Source organism: Homalodisca vitripennis, chromosome 4, assembly GCF_021130785.1.
Source record: "Homalodisca vitripennis isolate AUS2020 chromosome 4, UT_GWSS_2.1, whole genome shotgun sequence".
Taxonomy (NCBI): Eukaryota; Metazoa; Arthropoda; class Insecta; order Hemiptera; family Cicadellidae; genus Homalodisca; species Homalodisca vitripennis.
In genome coordinates this window covers 41,041,221-41,063,556 of record NC_060210.1, presented here as the reverse complement: position 1 = coordinate 41,063,556, position 22,336 = coordinate 41,041,221, and the positions used below count along the sequence as shown (strand labels likewise).

General features: G+C 33.7%; 1 protein-coding gene across 1 annotated transcript in view; it reads left to right on the top strand.

The window, feature by feature from the left end:
- LOC124359190 (tolloid-like protein 2) overlaps positions 1 to 22,336 on the top strand; it is a 101,874-nt gene that overhangs the window by 29,600 nt on the left and 49,938 nt on the right. Inside the window, exons 3-5 of the mRNA XM_046811728.1 lie at positions 15,390 to 15,656; positions 15,752 to 15,930; positions 17,946 to 18,052. Coding sequence (XP_046667684.1) covers positions 15,390 to 15,656; positions 15,752 to 15,930; positions 17,946 to 18,052 — 553 coding nt within the window. The remainder of the gene's footprint in view (positions 1 to 15,389; positions 15,657 to 15,751; positions 15,931 to 17,945; positions 18,053 to 22,336) is intronic.

Genomic DNA, 22,336 nt, shown 5'->3' with positions numbered 1-22,336 from the left:
TTTACCTTTAGTACGGACATCACGACAATAAGTTAACATGTGATGTGTAAAATGTTTTCCTATGTAATCTGGTACAGTTGAGCTATCCAATATTTATATCTTTATATTATATATATATATATATATATATATATATATATATATATATATATATATATATATATATATATATATATATAAGAAATCTAGAATATTAATAGATAATTTATTAAAAAGCGCTATAATTCAGCCTCCTAACATGATCCCACAGTTAACACAAGAAATGTCATGACTGGTCGGTGTTTGGAGCTATATATACACAGACACATAATTTGAATAATTTAAGTAGAAAAAAATCACATATATGAATATACTCAATTTTGATGTCAAAAGTGATTGGGAATATTTGCATCGTACACGACCCAGCTGTATTATAGGAAACAATACCATCGTCACCATGTAATTCCATAACACTAAAGGATATAATAACAGAGGAAAAGATAGAATAGGTGGTTCATGAAAATTGCTCTTGGATCAAAAAGTTTACATACGTGAATTTGAAAGTTAACCACAAACTAACCAGTAAACCTACAACAATTAGAATTACATTAAAATACTCCTTGTTCATTTCTACATAAGACATAATATAAAGGGAAAATATTAAAAAAAAACTTCCAGTTTTGTAGTCGATAACAGCGAAAAAGGTACAGTTTTTTTCTCTTTTTTTAACCAAACTGCACCTATGAAAATTCATAATTTTCAAACTAATTAAGACCAAAATGTTATACAAAATAGCTGTATAATAATACCAAATTTTACAAAAGTAATGTTTTGGAGTATGTAGTTTTTTTTTAATTTTTGAATTCTATGAAAGATTTTGCTATTATATTACAGTTTTAACTTTATTCATGACAGGGCGTTTCAAGATATTCAGCATTGGTTTCATTATGGAGCTTTTTAAGTCATTATCTTGGGTGTTAATGTTGCAAAATACTATTAAATATACAAATAATATAATAGTGTTCATTGAATATCGGAACACTAATTTAATTAAACAGTTTTGTTAACTTACCGTGGCGACGCCGTCTGTTCATTTAAACGCGCGAATCGTCCCACTGCCCAGGACGTTGTTGTTTCAAATTTTTTTCATAATCAGATCACAATTTTACGAGTTAAGTTACGAGTTTTAAAAATTTGAAGTTGGGTTAAAAGCGCCTATCGGTAGCACTTTTGGTTGTTTTCAATATAAAACTGGGAATGCAACTGAATGTCAATCAAGATTCACATTCTAACCCGACTGTGATTCTCTCTTGGCCAACCATCGTAACAACCGACCTCCCGTAGACTTCTTACATCAACACATCGAAGTGGCTGTTTGCCATCATCAACACGCATGATGTACGACTCCTTACATCACGATGAACATCGTGATGCCTTCTCATCCCCAGCAAAAAAAAATAAATAAAATAATAAAAAAAATTAAAAAAAAAACACGAAGAAATTAATGCAGATTAGCGTCAGGCTCATCAATGTAATCCAAATCCAGAGCATTGATATTACACAGAACACTACGTGTAATAAATGTGGGCTAAGGCATGCTAAGTTGGCAGCACTTTATACGTTTGCCGTGCTGTGAAGAGCCGCACGTGCACAATAATTGCATTGTAGTTTTTATACGAGTTATTTATCCATAGATAAATATAAATGGCTTTCCTGCATGACTTCAATATTGTGAGTTTCCGTCAACAAACGTTAATGATTCCACGGTGTAATATAGTCATCTTTTTCATATAAACACTACAACATCTTTTTTTATCCAGATTTGGACAGTTTTAGTCGAAGTCTAACTTTAAGTCATTATTTTTTTCCAATCGAATGGTGGGTGCGTTATAACATTCAAGAGAAGATCCAATATGATAAATTATTAGAGATAAATATTTTTCGCACCGTTCAGTTTCTTTGCAGAAAAGTTCAAATCGCGTTATCGAAATTGGATCTCGACTCTTACAATAATGAGCCGTTCACTCTGAAGTGGTTCCAATATACTGGAGAGCCCTAGTGTGATATCGCGATATTACAGGATATGTCGGGGTCGGTGAATATCACACTGAAGGAGGTAAACATTATTGGATCTCAAGCGGCTGACTCCGATATTGGCTTTGCCGAAATTGATGGAAAATACGTTCTCTGCTGGTCACGGTGAGCATATGTAGACACATCCATACTTCCATGTGTCACCCACTCGATTTACAAACACAACTATAGAAATACATTATGATGGCATGGCGTGGCGTTTATCAACAGTAGCATATACTGTAATAACGAAACAAGGACAGTAAGAAATGTTATTTTCTTGTTAGAATTAAATTTAAAAAAAAAAAAACAAAACAAAATGAGACCGTGATCGAATAGAACCTCCATGAAATCCAAAATTAGTCTTCAATAGTAACATTTTTCTCCATACTATCTACAACTGGACTAGAACTTTTCGGAGAAATAATATACTAAATATTCAATGATATAGGAAAGGAAAGGTTAAATAGAAACAATTCAGGATTGATTCACGATATCGGTTATTCAATACACCCGACCTAGACATGACAATTAAGATTACTAAACCCCATTCAATACTTATAGCTATTGTCGGTATATTGCTATTAATTTGAAAGAATATAAGTTGTTTATAATTACCCAGTATATTTTAAAAAAAGGTGTCGTTTTGGGTCTATATTGGGAATTGAGTTAAAGATTTGCCAGAATGCGAATGCCTGCTAATCTACTAACTAATCTAAGCTATGTGCAAGTATTGCCTTTGTATTAAGTTTATGAACAAAACGGGATTTTTCTGGACATTTGCCATTGTTCAGTGATACAAAAAAATCAGTAACACTACGTTTCGAGATCTGCAATCTGATTCAAATAAACAAATCATGCCAGAGCGTTGTGACACGCATAAGTCAGGAATCACAACACACCATGTTGTGTGTCAACTACACTAACTCTAAAACATGCACTTAATAAATAACTAAACACAACACTAATTATTAAAAACTAAACTACAGAATACAGGTCAAAATAGGTCTGCATTCGACGACCAACCACCCACGACTCACTAGAGGCCTGAGCAGTTTTAATTTCAACCAATCACACTTGAATGTTTTAAAATCATTAGTATTTCGCAGCCCTGAAATTTTAAACAAACACAGGACAGCTGAACAAATGTACTGTTGTCTTTGCCAGGGAAATGTTCAATGGATATACAAATATCTTTTATTCATATGCTAACCTTTTTAAGTTTTTTCGCAATAATGGATTTTTTCCCATTGAGGAATATAATCTAATTCCACCCGATTGAAATAAAGTTCAAGAAGAAGAAAGGTGGCATTAATTTTCCTTAAATGGAGCGAATTCTAAAGCTTTGATTTCTCGCAATGTTCATTCTCATATTATCTACTCTGTATTTACGCAGCAAAACTCTTGTAAAATCATCAAAATATAAAGTACATGTTTACAGCACATATGTTAGACACACAATATGTACTCGTATGCTCTCTTGTACTTCTCCGTTTACGGCACCGGCACTTATCGCAGCGTACTTCATTACTAGTCTTCAATAACCAATTGTGGGCCATGACCTGGACAGCGAGACGGATTTAAAGTACAGTAAGTACTCCCCTAAGGTCATACCTTCTCAATAATTACTATAGCAGTAATTGTTGCACATTTCACAGTAGATTTTATCGACGCTTTTTAATTATCCTGCTTCTATAGTAGTGCTGCTCAAGAATTACTAGAAACAATATACTGTTTCATACTTAGTACGGATTACACACTAAACTTTAAAATAGTCTAAGTTGTAAGAAACGAAGTACAGAGACTGAAAGTCATCATTTTTACCAATAGTCAGCTTGGATGATTCCGTTTTCACTTGTACCTTCTTCCTATTCTTGTTTGAAATGATAGGAACAAGCCATAAAAAACGAGAAATAGAGACTGAAAGTAATTATTTGTTCGTATGTTTATTGGCATTTATTAGCTTGGACGAATAAGTTTTTATTTGTACCTCGTTCCTATTCTTGTTTAAAGTAAGCCATAAGAAACGAGATGCAAGACTAAAAATAATTATTTTTACCTATAGTCCGTATTTATCAAGTTGGATGACTCCGATTTCACGTGTACCTAGTGTATATTCTTGTTTAAAACAATAAGAACACTGTGTAAGAAACGAGATACATACACTGAAATTCATCCTTTTTTTACATTTTATTCATGCCTCTTTTTTAACTGTTATTTAATTGTCTGTCAATAGATATTAAAGTTGCCATACTAAAAAGTGATCACTGAAAAATTTACGATTTGATATTTTAAACTCTTTCGATGCACTCTCGCGTTGACAATGGGCACATCGAAACTTTGGTTTGGATTCCCACAGGTTTTGGGTCGTGGGTTCCCCTTTTCATACCTCCAACATGTGTTTTTTTATTAACATTTCCGCAAGCTCATCAACATTTCGTTTGAGCCCCTAAGGTATTTGGATGCAAGGTGCCGGAAACCTCCTAACATTTTGAGGATAAACCAGGAGGAAATGTTTATATAAAGATTGAATTAGAAAGTGCGTTTCAGTTAAGAGGGATACAACTCCTTTAAATTATCCCTCTGGTGGAAAGCAAAATGTGTTTTACAGTAATTAAATTTTACTAATAGATATTTTGTGGTATTTGTTTAGCAATAGTTAAATAAAATAAAATAATGTATATTTTCTTACGTTGCATTATAGGTAACATTTAATTGTAATTTTACAAATTTGTTAACTATGAAGTTGTTATACAATGTTGTATTAGTTAATAACAGACTATGGAGTGTTGTAAGTTTTATTGCTATGAATAGATGAAGTAAAAGTGTATCCGGGATTGTTTAGATCCTTCATAATATCACATTTCTGAAACAGGTGTCGGGTACTTGTTTACAACAAACGCCAGGCCGCCAAACGCTAAACGCCAAGCCGCTACCAACACATCTATTCAACGTTTTAATTGTTACTGCTTTGAGTTCGCAATGAAAACCCCAACCCGTTTGTTAATTGCTCCATAAAGCTGTGGATGCAAAATGTGTTTCCATTGTTGTTGGAATATATTTTCGTGTTGCCATCACAAACGCGCTCGCCCTCTCCTTTGTGTGTCGTTGAACTCTTTCGTGAACACAATGACTGTTCTATCTTTGTCTGGTAGTTTTTGTTCGCTTTCGAATAACTTATGGTCGTCTCTAAAATACACAAACCTCATTCCGAGGTGCAATTAATCAACAACTTATTATTTCTGATAGGTAAACCTCACTGTATATTAATTATTTGGGTTATATTAAGTAATTAGTTTTAATGAACAAATCAAAGAAAATACCCAGTAATCATTCTATTAAACAGCTTAATTCTAGTATTGATTCACTTGATATATATATATATATATATATATATATATATATATATATATATATATATATATATATATATATATTGTTAGCAAATCCTCATATTCGGGTTTGTAACAAAACCCACTTATCGGGCGTTTAATTACTATATATCTTATAACAAACACGCAGACTGGTTTAATGGCCGTAGAGTCCCTCAGCACGTCACGCTACCGTTTAATTAAGTGACCATGTTTGGTGAGATGAACACAATGCATCCCAATGTGATTTCTAGTCGGGCGTGTAACTACTCCTTATAATAAACACACAAGTTGATTTAATAGCCGTAGAGTCCCTTAGCACGCCACGCTACCGTTTAATTAAGTGACCATGTTTGGTGAGATGAACACAATGCATCCCACTGTGATTTCTAGTCGGGCATGTAACTACTCCTCACAATAAAAACAAAAGTTGATTTAATGGCCGAAGAGTCCCTCAGCACGCCACGCTACCGTTTAATTAAGTGACCATGTTTGGTGAGATGAACACAATGCATCCCACTGTGATTTCTAGTCGGGCGTGTAACTACTCCTTATAATAAACACAAAAGTTGATTTAATGGCCGTAGAGTCCCTTAGCACGCCACGCTACCGTTTAATTAAGTGACCATGTTTGGTGAGATGAACACAATGCATCCCACTGTGATTTCTAGTCGGGCGTGTAACTACTCCTCATAATAAAAACAAAAGTTGATTTAATGGCCGAAGAGTCCCTTAGCACGTCACGCTACCGTTTAATTAAGTGACCATGTTTGGTGAGATGAACACAATGCATCCCACTGTGATTTCTAGTCGGGCATGTAACTACTCCTCATAATAAAAACAAAAGTTGATTTAATGGCCGAAGAGTCCCTCAGCACGTCACGCTACCGTTTAATTAAGTGACCATGTTTGGTGAGATGAACACAATGCATCCCACCGTGATTTCTAGTCGGGCGTGTAACTACTCCTCATAATAAAAACAAAAGTTGATTTAATGGCCGAAGAGTCCCTCAGCACGCCACGCTACCGTTTAATTAAGTGACCATGTTTGGTGAGATGAACACAATGCATCCCACTGTGATTTCTAGTCGGGCATGTAACTACTCCTCATAATAAAAACAAAAGTTGATTTAATGGCCGAAGAGTCCCTCAGCACGCCACGCTACCATTTAATTAAGTGACCATGTTTGGTGAGATAAACGCAATGCATCCCACTGTGATTTCTAGTCGGGCATGTAACTACTCCTCATAATAAAAACAAAAGTTGATTTAATGGCCGAAGAGTCCCTCAGCACGCCACGCTACCGTTTAATTAAGTGACCATGTTTGGTGAGATAAACGCAATGCATCCCACTGTGATTTCTAGTCGGGCATGTAACTACTCCTCATAATAAAAACAAAAGTTGATTTAATGGCCGAAGAGTCCCTCAGCACGCCACGCTACCGTTTAATTAAGTGACCATGTTTGGTGAGATAAACGCAATGCATCCCACTGTGATTTCTAGTCGGGCATGTAACTACTCCTCATAATAAAAACAAAAGTTGATTTAATGGCCGAAGAGTCCCTCAGCACGCCACGCTACCGTTTAATTAAGTAACCATGTTTGGTGAGATAAACGCAATGCATCCCACTGTGATTTCTAGTCGGGCATGTAACTACTCCTCATAATAAAAACAAAAGTTGATTTAATGGCCGAAGAGTCCCTCAGCACGCCACGCTTCCGTTTAATTAAGTGACCATGTTTGGTGAGATAAACGCAATGCATCCCACTGTGATTTCTAGTCGGGCATGTAACTACTCCTCATAATAAAAACAAAAGTTGATTTAATGGCCGAAGAGTCCCTCAGCACGCCACGCTACCGTTTAATTAAGTAACCATGTTTGGTGAGATAAACGCAATGCATCCCACTGTGATTTCTAGTCGGGCATGTAACTACTCCTCATAATAAAAACAAAAGTTGATTTAATGGCCGAAGAGTCCCTCAGCACGCCATGCTACCGTTTAATTAAGTGACCATGTTTGGTGAGATGAACACAATGCATCCCACCGTGATTTCTAGTCGGGCGTGTAACTACTCCTCATAATAAACACACAAGTTGATTTAATGGCCGAAGAGTCCCTTAGCACGTCACGCTACCGTTTAATTAAGTGACCATGTTTGGTGAGATGACAGTATCCATCCCACTATGGTCCCATATTGGTTGTCTAATTGATAACTTATTAGACAATAGCTGTGTGCTTTAGTACTTCAAGTGATTTTAGTCCTTCCTTCAAAACGGGCAGAGGTAGCGGGAACTTTTAAAAATTAGAAGTCCAAATCGTATTGAAAGTAACAATTAAATATAACTGGGAACCACGTCCGCTGTTTAGTAATATATTTCATACGAGTAGACATACCTGCTTGTTAGTTTATATGGAAATGGAAATGCAGATTTATATAGCGTTAAAAGTAATGGTTAACTATGATGAAAAGGGACCTGTCTCCGACCATCATCTTGTACATTTACCGAGGAAAGTCTCTCAAATATCCCGGTATTGTATGCCTCTCCCTCAACACTACACACAATTCTCGATCTATCGCTGCGAAACCAAACCTTCATAATACAGTTACAGCTCCAGAACTTTCCATTTTCTCTCAATGTCAATAACCATAGGGAGGTATGAGCCAAGTCCTTTAGTTTCAAAACTAAAATAAATGTAGTAAAGCTGATAAATTATATTTATGAATGAAAATTTCAATTAAGGAAGTTCTTATGCAAGTCGATTATGCAGTATGTAGTGATTGCTTCAAAGCTGTAGTGTCTGTACCAGGAGCTCGTCTCCACACATCAGACTATATTGTGTTATTAAGTATGTAGATTGTCAAGCAACTTCCGTCCGCGTCGGTTAAATCATCAATCGGGAGTTTCCGCTTCGGTGAGTTCTAATTTGGGACACGCCACGGCCTTGCCATTGACCTAGCCGACAACCACTTCATTGATCTTATCAAACAGGGCGTTCATAAATTATTACTGTATCAAACTTCACCATTTGGTTCTAAGGGAAAATAATTAAAACATGTTATATGAAGTATATAGTCCAATTTGCTTAATTTACAACCTGTCTATCTGTTTGTAATATTTAGGGGAAAATGATATCCTCAGAGGGTCAAGCTGACGCCAACAAGTACAATTGCTGTTAATGCACCTGAAATCCTGATGAGAGAAGTTTTGATGGTTTCGATTATATTAACCCATTTTTTCCTGTTATGTAATCAAATAAGTAATGTTTTGCTAACCAACTAGTTCAAAATAGGTTCTGGCTGATATTAACAGTTTGAAAGTTAACAAGTCTCTTGGTATTGATGGTATTTCAGCACATGTAATGAAAAAAAAACTGGTAATATCTCCTCTGTTAACCTTAGTATATAAACTGGTATCTTTAAAAACAGCATTAATTCCACTTCACAAGAGAGGTTCCAATAAAGATCTCAACAACTATCGACCAATTTCTCTTCTCTCAGTTTTCTTTAAAATAGTGGAAAATATTATAAAGGTCATGTTGGCTCAATTTTTATATTCTAGCAAGTTTTTGTGTAAACCAGTTTGGATTCATGGCCAAGGAATGTACTGAAGATCCTCTCTTAAAGTCTGCCCAGGCGTTTAAGAAGGGATTAAAGATAGTAAATTTTCAAGCTGAATATTTATAGAGATAACTCAGGTATATGGTTCCGTTGATCACAAAATCCTACTGACTATCTTTGGATGGCCTGAGTTAGAAGTATTCCTTGCGAATGATTTAAAGGCTAACTACAAATCGATCTCAATGCGTAGGGTTGCTGTACTCCGTCAGTTCATCTCTTCAAGTCAATTTTGGAGTGCCACAAGGCACAATTCTGGACCCAATAGTATTCTTAGTCTATATTAATAGTTTATGAAATGGACATTTATTGGGCTCCTTAACTTGTTTCGCGGATGACAATGTCCTTTGTTATTCAACTATAAGCAATGAAACATTGTATAACGTAATGCAAGAAGATCTTAAAAAATTGAAAATGTGGTTACGAAAAACTAGGATGGTATTGAGGGTAAAAACAAGTTTGTGAATTTTCTCTAAGAAGTAGAAAAAAATAGGAACAAGAACTTTTTAAATGGAAACAATGCTTAATTATAAAGATAAATCCTTGTAAAGATTGCGTTGAAATTGAAAGGGTGGTACAAATAAAGTATTTAGGATTCATTTTTGATGGAAGGTGTTGTCGGAAGAACACATTTGTGAAGATGAAAAATTATTGAAACGGTTTCTGAAAAAAAAAAAATTTTCTGAATTATTTATGCCCAGTCCTTGACACGAAACTGGTTTACTATTCTATAATCAACTCAAAATTGCAGTATGGTATTTCATGTTGGTGATGGGCTTATATTATTCGTAGTATTATTATAACTAAAACAAGATCATTATAGTTATTGTCAGATCTAATAGGCGTGACTCTTCCTTTCCTCTTTATGTCCAGCTTGGGATACTTCCGTTCAGATACTTGTGCATTTAAAGGGAACTCAGGATATTTTCTCAAGAGATGGACACACACTGGGAAATTTGAACGTTCACTCAATTAGGTTACAGTTGTTAAACCGAGTAACTATGCCTTTTCCTAAGTTAGAAGTGCACAAACGTGTTTATATATTCACAACTGCTAAGCTCTATATCACATTACCTTCCGCTGTGTCCTCCTCGCCATTGGGTACCGTACGTTTGTACGCAAGCCGAAATGCTGGCTGGCTCTTTACATTGTTGATGTAGAGCGGCTCGTGAATTATTAAATTTGTTAAAGATTTTTTTTCTTGCATGAATATACTGGTTACATATTTATCTTTTGTGTCTAAGTATCTTTGTGATGTATGTGTATGTATATGTGTGTGTGCGCGAGCGTGTGTTTGCATGTATATATGTATGCACTTTAAATTATCATTTATTTATTATTTGTTTAATTCATTATTCATATTATTGTGAAGTACAATTTAATTCTGTATGCTTTGTTTTAAATATTTAAATGGTTTATGATTTAGTCTGGTTGTGTACGTTTTTCTTTAAAAAGGAACCATTCATGAAAACTTCTTTTTAAGTAAATCTTTTCTACTCAGTTATTACGATATTTGTTGTAGCGAAATAAACTTGGTGTCAGTACGTTTATATAAAATTAACCCACCTTTCACTGCTCGGGTAAACTATTCATGAAATCTTATTTTTTTTAGTTATTACAGATAGAACATTTTGTATCGCTGTAATTTTGAAACCTGATATGCTATTCATCTAAAACCTTAAAAAACAGGTTTTAATAAGACTAAACATTTTAGAAAGCTAGAACTTTCTAATAGCCAGCTAGACAGACAGTAAATTCGACCAGACGGAACTATACGTTGTGAGACATTTCTTATACTTGTACTTATTTTGACCCGATAAATTAAATAACGAAGTTTGATAGTCTAATTTATGACACCTTGAATATAAATGTCTTTTGGGCTTGTCCAATAACCATGTAATAAAATACTATATGATCAGTCTTGTTCTATAATAATACAAAATGCTAATTAATAGTAGCACATTTACCAAGTTCTTTAGATAAATACTCTTCTAGAAGAAATACTTTTCTACCATTATACCTATAAGCAGTTAAAGCAGAATTCATAAATTCATTTTATTTTTTTCTAATTTATGAATTATTTTAAGTCTGTTTTTAATAATTCAAGATAAACTGAATTGAACTTCTATTCTTAGCAGTAATCAGATCTAGACTAGGCTAATGGAGGTAGGGGTTGTGAAGTGATTCTTTAATGCTGTATTGCAACAATGCTTTACTAAATGTCTTTAAAAAACGTTTTAATCCTGAAATGTCTCGTATTCTCTAATGTTTTAAGAACTACCCTTGTTAGGTTACTAATGTTCCCATCAAAGGTCTTATCTCTACATTAGCCAGCCCCCATATACAACAGTGCATTTAATACGGGTGGTCTGTTACAACTTACTGAGAACAATGATAAGTGAATTTGTCAGATAGTCCATATCTTAAAAGTAATAAAATAATAGTCTTTCTGGCTTAGTCTGAAGAAATCGGTATTTTGTGTGACAGCTGAAATATTATTAATGATTTATTCTCATACATTGGATTTACATTAACTCAAAGTCTCGAAAATTTTTTAGTAAAGAAATGGTTTGGGAGTGTTCGAAAACTAATTTAGCCGAAATATTTATAAGATAAATTTGTGTACCAGGTTCAACTAGTTGGGCTGTTTTAACTTATATACATAATTTTGAACGGGGGTGGTTTTGGGCTCTGACGGTCATGTTCGGTGAAGTTATGAATACTTTTGCAGTAACTACTGCTGTACAACAATTGTAAAAGGCTGATTGTGACTACAACAATTATCTTAAAATCAACTAATTATAAGTAAAACATGGTTGCAGCATAAGTTTGTGTCTTCGTCGAAAATAATACTCGCGAAATTAAATCTCATGTGATTATGGTAAAAACAGGTTTTTAGTATATTATTTTAGTTATTTACCTTAATAGAAAGAGTTGAAGTTTTAAAATATAAACGGTCTTTGAAAATCATAGATAAGAGATTTATTTTGCATTCCAATTTTTTTACGAGAGCTTTTTGACGCTGTAGTGTACATAACAAACTGACACAGATCCTTCCAACTGTACAATCTTCAGTTTTCGATAAATCCGGCTGTGAGATATAAACCTCATAATAAAATACTTTCATGGAAAGCGATTCAATAAGATGAAACCGTGATGAGACACTACGGTGATGCGTAAATCACTGCTTGACGTTTATCATTGGTGCGGAGATTGTGAAAGTGATCATATTGATATCTCTGACATACGCCACACATAGGTACGCATGCAGTGTATATATAAAGAGATCTTTGTACTCTTATTAATAGGAATATTATTTGTGTTGTTTTTTTTTAAATACAGCCTACAAGAACGACTACGCGGAAGCCAAATTGTACTGTGGAGTTTCAAAACTGTACTTCTTGAAGTTTGAAAAACATGTTCTACGATTTGTGTAACCCCCTGACAACTAACTTAAGAAAGGAGTTAACAAAGAAAAGACCAATTAACAAATTTGCTATGTCGAAAGTTAGAGAAAGACTTTAAATTAAATAAATGAACTATACACTAATTCGTTGTAAATTATGATTTGTTATATATTGTTAAACAGTTTGGCGTGAATCACTGAAATAAAATATTTAATTTAGATAGTTTTAAACTGTGACTATCAGATGTTAATAATTTTTGGATTTTTATCGTGAAACACTTGAAAAGGATCATAATAATGGTGAATAAATGACACAAGTCCCTATTAAAACATTTTAGGGACAGAGAATTAGTGAGACCATGAAATGCAGTTGTTGCAGTCCACAAAAGGTACAAAAGGTACTTTTGAAAACTGTATTCTTCCTCGTTCCTCGAGTTGAGTGTTAATCCACTAATGAGGGACGCCTTTGAGCCATAGCTTCTCAAGCTTGCACAACAATTAGACACGATTCGCTTATGTCGAGGGCTTTCTTCGTGTCAAACTGCCCAACCTATGTGACTTTGACAAGATTCAAAATTGTACATTTTTGTTTGATTAAACTGAACTACATTTTTGACTTTAACTTAAAGCATAAGTATTTAAAATTTAATTTTAAAAGTATAGACATAAACAATTAGTATCCTAAATTGCTATACTTCTTGTTATATACTCCTCAAATAATCTAATTATGGGATATTTGAGAGGATTTGGAAACCTATTGCTATTGGAGAATTTTACTATATAATAAGGTACCGATTTAGAATAGTCTTAAAGACGAAATTAAATAGATGCTAACAAATATCTGGGTTTAAAATACAAGGTTCCTTCTTAGCTTTAAAATAAAATATGTTGATTAGGTGTAAAGAAGCTGCGTTTAAGAGAGAGCCAAATTGTAAATATATAAACATATTATTACTGCAATATTAGTATAGTTTATTTGCATTATAATCATGTCCTTATTGAATCAGTGTTGTTAAATAATTATGAATTGTTTTGTTAAGTTTTACGTAAGGTGTAGAACACATAAAATTTATAAGTTTATTTATAAAGTACATTTACGAAGAATTAATCTAAAACCTTAACTGACTTAATGATTCAATTAAATAACTTTTAATCATTAAAATAAATTTTTAGTAACACAAAGCATCGGTTAGCAGTAGTTCTTTAATAACAGCAGATCGCTCTTTAAATCTGGTAGAGTGTACTGGGGCGGCCGAGCGTTTTATAGACTCACCTTCAACATTACATCCTCTCTTGTACAGAATCAGATAGAATGTTTGGTCAGCGACATAAAGAGATTGAATTCTACCGTTTTCAGCCAAATAATCGGGGCTTTACCATTTGGCTGATGCTGATTTAACTTATTTACACGTGTAACAGTACTTTTTTCACAGTGTCAAGCTTAAAAAAATACCGTGACCAGTGTGCCAAGTGGAAAATGTATCATTTGATAAATGTCAACGCTTTTGATAGCCTCCTATTCCGGTCCACACAAAACTAGCACATCTGACAATAGTTGTCAGACTTGCAGTACACATTGGACTACAACATGGCCGTATGTATAAGATGTATAAGAGCAGATTAATGAGTATATGAATTATTTCCTTATCCAGGCTGAGTTAATACCACACGGTCCTTTCTTATACTTAACCTGAAATGAATGGCTAAGAAATAGTGGCTTGGAGTATGCGATAGTTTGAATTTTGAGGTGCGACCTTATATAAAGTTTAGAGAATCGTAGAACTTTATATTATATACTTCAGCGGTTTGAATTCCCAATTGTGTTTATTTCAACCAATTGTAACAAACAAATGTCAGTCGTTTATAGCCACTTGGTCATTCAAAATCCCAATACTTTGGATTATAAATCTTCCAAAGGCGTTTTGGTACCTTGGAAATAAAGCTTTTTCAATTTTTGTTTGATTTTATTTTTTAGTTCTGTGGCTTTTACGGTTAAAATTGTGTATAATACAACTGTTTCAGATATGAACTGCCTTTTCGGCATTTCATTCATCCAAGTTGCATTATTGGTTGTAGAAAAATACAACTTAGGTTGAGAATTTATGTTTTGTGGATGGTAGAAATTTGGTAACAGTGAACTTTAACCATATGTTTGATTTGCTGTGTAAGGCTTGTGTTTCCATGTCTGTTGGCTTATGAAGCGGTAGCCTTGTTTGAAAGGAGTGTTGTTTGTACAATTTTAGTTGTTCTTTTACGTTCTGAAGTGTTTTTACGTACTTTTATGTCTTATCGTTCCTAGATCATGCCAGATTCGTAATGTTTTCAAAGTAGGAAAAGTCTGGGTGATAGGCCTAACCACATAACCGAGCCTTGCTCAACCTATCTACTCAAACCTGGAACTTCAATAGTCCTATTTTATGATCTAAAACACGGTTGAAAGAGGAGTCTCAAACATTAAAAAACTCTTTAAGAAATCCAACCAGAGAGAAAGGTTGTTAAAAGCTTGAGAATGAGATGGAAGCCATAGACAGTGGACCCTCCTAAGGAGCTGGCCTTTACTAAAACTCTGTTTCTTCCGAAAGTTGTATTTTTTATTACCAAAATTGTTTATTATCACAGTAAAAACATGCTTTTAAAGCTTGTAATTTTTTTTATTTTTTATAATTTCACAATTGGACACAATTTTAAGAAAAAACTCAGTGGCTCCATAACATTATTGTAAATAATATCATAACAGTAGCTTAGTAAAGAAGTAATATTATATGTGGTAAATATTTGGTGGCTCGTAATTTAAATAGTTTTTGAGAAATGTTCCTTTAAAATTGTACAAGTAAACATTGACAATATAGTCATTAAGTACAAAACCTCCTTAAAGTCTTTTGGAATAACTTTATTACATCTTGTTTTGCTACTGTTGCCTGTATCTGTACCTGTTACAGCACACGTCCTGTAGAAGGGGTGCCCAGTCTGCCGCTGACCCCTGACCTCCCACACCGCCGCGTTACCCGAGCCGCTACCGCCCGCAAAGAGAGGGTCTGGGACTACGGGGTCATCCCCTACGAGATAGATGGTAACTTCAGTGGCGCCCACAAGGCCTTGTTCAAGCAGGCCATGAGGCACTGGGAGAACTTCACGTGTGTCAAGTTCGTCGAGAGGATCGGCCCCGAACACCCCAACTACATCGTCTTCACCGAGCGGCCTTGCGGGTAAGTGAATACAATCCTCTATACATGTGTTTCACTCTGACTTGTATGACACCAAAATATATTGACGATTCGCATTCATTGTTCATCGACAACAGGTGCTGTTCCTTCGTCGGCAAGAGGGGAAATGGACCCCAAGCCATCTCGATCGGCAAGAACTGTGACAAGTTCGGTATCGTGGTCCACGAGCTGGGTCACGTGGTCGGGTTCTGGCACGAGCACACCAGGCCGGACCGCGACAACCACGTGGAGATTGTGCGGAGTAACATCATGACCGGTGAGTGGTGCACACTAATGTTGCATAATACGGTGTACTGCGGTACCAAGAAACACATGCGGTACATTATATTACGTTGTGTTTTGAGCTTGCACTTTTATCGCAAATGACATTGAACTTACTCTCGAAATAAACATGTTCCTTTTAATGTCAGATTTTATGTAACAGTTGTCCTCTTAACCTTTATCAAAGACGCCACAAAAAATAATTTTTCTTATCTGTTTTGTTCTTATCTGTTTTAAACGATAAAGTGATTTTAGGTACTTAAAGTATAATTACACTTCTATGGGATAATAATTGGGGTTTTATGGTGCCCCAAAATTTCTCAAGCCACTTGAAATTGAACGCGAAAATCCAATATAGAATATGTTTCCTTCATAGACAAAATGTTTGTTGCTCCCGGCTTGTGCAAGCGTACCTTTAAAGTGTTCGTGTTCGCTTATGCACTAACGGATTTCGCTGAAACAAGTACCGTTAAAATCATAATTAAATTGATGGTCTAGTACATTTTAATAACTATACGATTTTTTGTTATTTGAAATATTTTCAACAGACGCCACTTTGTTAATATTGAAGAAAATAACACATTTTTTCCTTTTATCTACTGAAACCTATGTGCCAAATTCTGTTTCCTTAGCTTAAATATTTCTAGATAAAAATTATGGTTGCCTGTAAAGTCGGTTTTACGGGCGAAGATTTTACGTGACAACGTCTTTTTCTCGGTAGAATATTTATTGATATGAATATTATTAAATTGCACAATAGGAACAAGGAATTGAATGAAAATAAGAATTGCACAAATTTTAACTATAGAAATGTATTTTGTTTACTAAAACATTGTACATAATTTGAAATTAATTAAAATTTGTTATTGTAAATGGTAAAGTTGAATAAAACATTTACTAAAATTGGAATTTGAAATTCTTGCTAAACACAGTTAAATTCTAACTCCGCGCGTGGTGATTGGTCGGTTTAGTTCGTTTGTTTGGTCGCACTGTTATGACAGGTTAGAGGTTATAATTTGTTATTTTAAATGTTTGACTAGCAATACGCGCTGTTTCTTCTCAATCGACTGAATTACGATTGATTGCAGAGTTTACAAATTTAAACTAATAATTTACTTAACACTATCAACATTTGTCAATAGTATGACATAACCTCTAAACTCAGTTTCTCAACTTTTGTGTCAATCTAACAATTAATCAATCAATCATAGTTTACGATAATGAAATATCAGTGTACAATTATTTACCTTTATTGTTGTAGTTGTTGTAAATGACGAATCTAAGCACTCCACATTTTCACGAATAAACATAGTTATCTGCTTTATCCCGTGCGGATCCCGTGCGGCGGACAAAATGGACGGGCATCGTAACGTTACCGGGCGTTACACTTTTTCATGAGTGACTCCGAGCCGCAACCTAATTTAAGACGTTGTCACGTCAAAATTATCATTTTTATAAAAAATGCAAATTGGCGACTGTCGGGTAAACAACACATTTTTCGACCTAGATTTATAGGAAATCTTTGCTTGAAATGTGCTTTGTCTGTTTGAATTAATTGTCTACCAACAAATCCTAGCCACTAGCAAAACCTCTACATGTTAAAACTAACATTTACAATGCATTGCATTTTTTCTAGGAATGAGCAATGTTGTTTATTTGTATAATTTCCAGTTAAATGAATCATAAAACGTTTTTCGCCGCCATACACTATCAAGACAGTTACAAAAACTAACTTCTTGGACTCTTGTCAGAGTGTCTTAAATATACGTTTTTGAGGCAGTATGATGAAAATAATTGTGTTATGAGTTATTTAATTATCAGTGCAGTATTTTACACGAGAATCTCAATATCACATTTTGAATTTAAAGGTGATATGATTAATGGCATAATAATTTTTTATTTTAAAACTATTTCAGACGAAAAACCAATGATTACTCTCTTGAAGATGTTTCTTACTATCATTAATAGCGCTATAAAATACCCTTGATAATGCTGGGGTGGTTGTCACAGGTCAAGAGTACAACTTCAACAAGTTGACTGAGGACGAGGTGAACTCCCTGGGACTGCCCTACGATTACGACTCCATCATGCATTACGCTCGCAACACCTTCTCTAAAGTAAGTTTTTCACCATTACAACAATAAATTAGGAAGTAACTTTTTAGAAAACAGTCCATTGCATTATTTTAGTCAACTGAATATTTAAGTAGTATATTAAAGTACTATAATAGTAGCAGTATAGTATTTAATATAGTGTTGATAAAAAGTAATTGATCGTGATAATAGTTTACAATTATTCTTAGAGCAGAAAGCGTTAATTGGGTCAGGATAAATATAACGAGTGAATACTATGGTTTGATCAACACCACAATATTTTATATAATATTTATTCTCACCCCTAATGATCTTTGGAAGAACATTATAAATTATCGGGCAGTATACCGACTTATACACTTCAAAGTTTGTAATCGAATTCCATTTTAAGACTCAATAAGAAAGCGCCTTCGAGCGAGGGAAGGGGAACTTTGTGCAGAGTTTAAAACCTCAAGAATGAAAAAGTGATTCCAATTATTAATTTGAAAACCATTCTGTTGCTCGGGTATAATCCCCTCCCTCGATTCGACCGCCTTTTAATAACAAACTTATTTCTTTTATTGACTATTCCAATGTTTGATTTATATTAAAGTCCATCTAATGTATGTGTGCTTTAAATTCAACTTCTGAGAAACTTTAACAGTACAATAATACACTATTGTAACATATAACAAGTTTGAAATTCAAAGTATTTATTTTGTATAATACATATTTTATGACAACAGTTCATAAACCAGAATAATGGTCCTACTATAAACTGTCTATTGTAGAAGAGTTAAAATATTTTATTGAATGCTTATTTCTTATGCTATTCTCTACTAAACCGATTTTACGAATTTTATGTAATTTAAAGAGTTTTGTTTGCAGAATGCCAAATATTTGTCCAGTAATTTGACGTCATATTCATCTTAGAAATTTATTTTTAATGTATTTTACACTTCATGGTGTAAAAAGTATCTCCTCACTAATCATACTATTGGCCTTATGATAACAATACTAGCAACGAATGTCTTATAACCAAAATCGTAAAAATTAAAACTTTGTGTATATAGAAAATTGTATAGGCATTTTTAATAAATTAGGCCCCTAATCCTGAATATTTATTTCCACTTTCAAGACTATTTTTAAAGTTTACCTAGCCAATATCATTAACCGTGTCAATAAAGTATTTTTGTTTTATTCTTTTTTATTTAGAATTTAACATTTATTAGCAGAAAAATCAAAAGTTTTACTTATTTATTACTAACATTTTATTTGGCCCATTATTTATGGTAGATTAATGGTTTATCTAGTGGCCATGTATTTTAAAGCTTTGTTATTTTTATTTTTTAACGAAATACATCAATAACAAAAATGTCTACGCATAGTCTTATAAAGAATGTATTTTAAGATCTCCAGGCAATATACTATGAATTACAATTGATATTGTCTTATTACAGTTTCAATGTGTTACAAATATTCAATTGATCAATTTGGTCAACATTTACTATTTAAGATAGATGTAATTTAGCAGTAGTAAAATATACTGGGACCAAAGCACTTAAATTATTACGTAAAAATCAAAATTTTTTACATCGACTAGTCTAATAATGATTAATGAGGAATCTTAGTAGGAGTTTAGTGAATCTTCTAGAACACTAATTATTTATTATAGTTAATGTCCGCAGAGGCGATAAAACACAAAAGATAGCCAGCCGTTGAACTAATTAGGTGAACTAATAGTGGTTAATTCCGTGTATAATTATAGAAACATCTTAGTAAATGAAATGATGTAAATGATTAAAATCTTTTATATAAATATAATGGGGTAGGAATAACTATGGTTAAACTACAGTATATTTTTATATGACTTTAAATAGTAATACTCGATAATATTAAGTCGTTGATTAAGTAAACTTTAAATGGATTTATGTACTCACATTTTAAATAACTTCCTTGTCGTAAAGAAGTAAAGTTTGCAGTAAATTTTTATATCTCAATCCACGCATCCACTGTGGTTTACACAATCGTCAGTGTATGATCCTCCTTTGGCAATACACGAGACTGGTGAAAATTTCGAAGTTAAAACTACCACATCGTTTACCATTACAGGGTAGCAGTACGCCATGCCCACGCGTCGCCAAGGATAGGTTGAGGGGCGTTTCATGGAAGGATCCTTCTTATGTAGAAAAGAAGCTTTAAGATAAAATTCAAGTATAATGGTTTAATTTGTTCTTGGAAACAGATAGACAAACAGAAGAGACCCTTTAGCCCTTTAACTGATAAGCTTCGCTTACGCTCAGCCAATAACATAGTAGTGCTGAATTGATGTTTTAACTGAAACTATCTGAATAAATTAAATAAATATTTTGAAGAAATTTACAGACATTCTTTTATAATTGAACACCTGTTAGTTCATAACTGTATCGTGTGTGTTAACTCAACAGTTTTGGAAGTTAATTACATTTTTGCATCAAAACATTGGTGATAAATTATTTTAAATGTTTATAAATTAACAATTAAAATGCTTCTAATGATTTGCAATGAACTATTTAAAACGAAAGACTAGTAACGGTAATCGTGTTTTTATTAAAGCCGTTATTTCATTGGTCAGCTTTACTACGACCGGAAGTGATGTCATGGATGTCACCAGGACCAAATCTGGGCTACATAATTAATTAATATAATTAACAGACATGTGTACACAGTCCGTGTGGTGAGCCACATTATACATTGTGCACATACATTATACATTGTGCATACATTATTAACGTGATCTCTCATCAGATCAGTTGCTAAACCCTACGGACGATCCGTTAATGTTTGCAAACTCGTATTTTCAGTTTGATGTTTGTTGTCAATTGCTTTGCTATAAACTATTATTATTATTAAAACACAACAAAGTAAAGTCGTTGACAAAATACTTTCTTTTTTTAAATAATGTTCTTTTGCCAAAGACCCCCAGTAGTTAACAAAGGCTGGTATTTACAAATGGAGTGCTTAACAACTGAGTGTGGCAATGTCAGGTATTCTTTTATTATTTTTATTACTTTTACAGTATTTGACCCGTTATAAAAAGAATTTTTTAATGTCTTTTTAATATAGCTTTTTACATAATTATAGATTCATTTTGAAAGCCATATTATAAATAATAATAATAATAATAATATATTGTATGTTTAGTATATTTAATAGGGTAATTTATATAACTAAATTACAGCACGTTCGGCAGAGTAAACTTTTAAAATTGTCAAAAAATGTATTCTTTTAAATTTAAAATAAAAACTGCCGATTACAGTCGCGTCGGGACTAGTTTTTTTCATATATGGTATATATTGAAAAAACTAGCCTATAAATATTAGCGCCATGTCCCACCATATGCGTCCGTAGTCCACTCGAGAAACATACCTGCCGTAAAAGGGTTCATCCGGACATTACGATAACCATACACCGGAATGATCTGGTATAATTGTTTTTGTTATCAATCTTATCTCTAGTTATTCCGACGTATAGTCCAAAGTCTGCCGTGTAGCCTATATTCGATATCCAAGCAGAGGATGTCATATTTTGTTACTGTATTACTCTGAAACATGTCAGATTTTGCTATTCCAAATGCTGTTTTATGTGAGTTTTTTATTTGACCGTGAGTGCTTATTAGAACTACATCAGTTTCGTAGTATAGTAAAGTTCAATTCGCACTCGTACTTTTAGAAATAAAAACTAGATCTCAAGAGACTATCATAGCGAAGAACGCTTTTGAAGAAAGTGTAACTGGGTGTATTACAAATTTAACAAAGAACATCCACATGGGTACGGTACGGTGATTCTACCCATGGTGGTGAGCCTTCAACGTTTTGTGGATTATGGAGTCAAGAGCTGATTGATACAATTTCATAAAAAAGAACGGCGAGATAAAAATAAGGGCCAGTTTTTATGGGGATTCCATTGTCAAAGTCAAGTCTTTTATTGCCGTTGATAATAATACAATCATGTGGCAAAAGTCCTACCGAATAAATCTATAATTTTTACATTCGTTCACAATACCACATTTAGACATACATACTATCGTTACATTCATCCATACCACTTACTCGCCAATTCTCTCCAACCCGCCAACGCCAGAGTGTCAGTCTTCTAGATCTTATTGTAATCCTCGCAACCCTAGCTCTAATGTTTCAATAATACGAGTACGTGTTTTCTATATGAAATACCACAAGCTCAAAAAGGTCAAAATTTTTTCCAAGTTATGTAAAAGGTCTCAAAGCAAGTTCTAGATGTTAAAAACAAAATATTGAATTAAAACACATCTGTTTTCGCTGGATGTTAAGG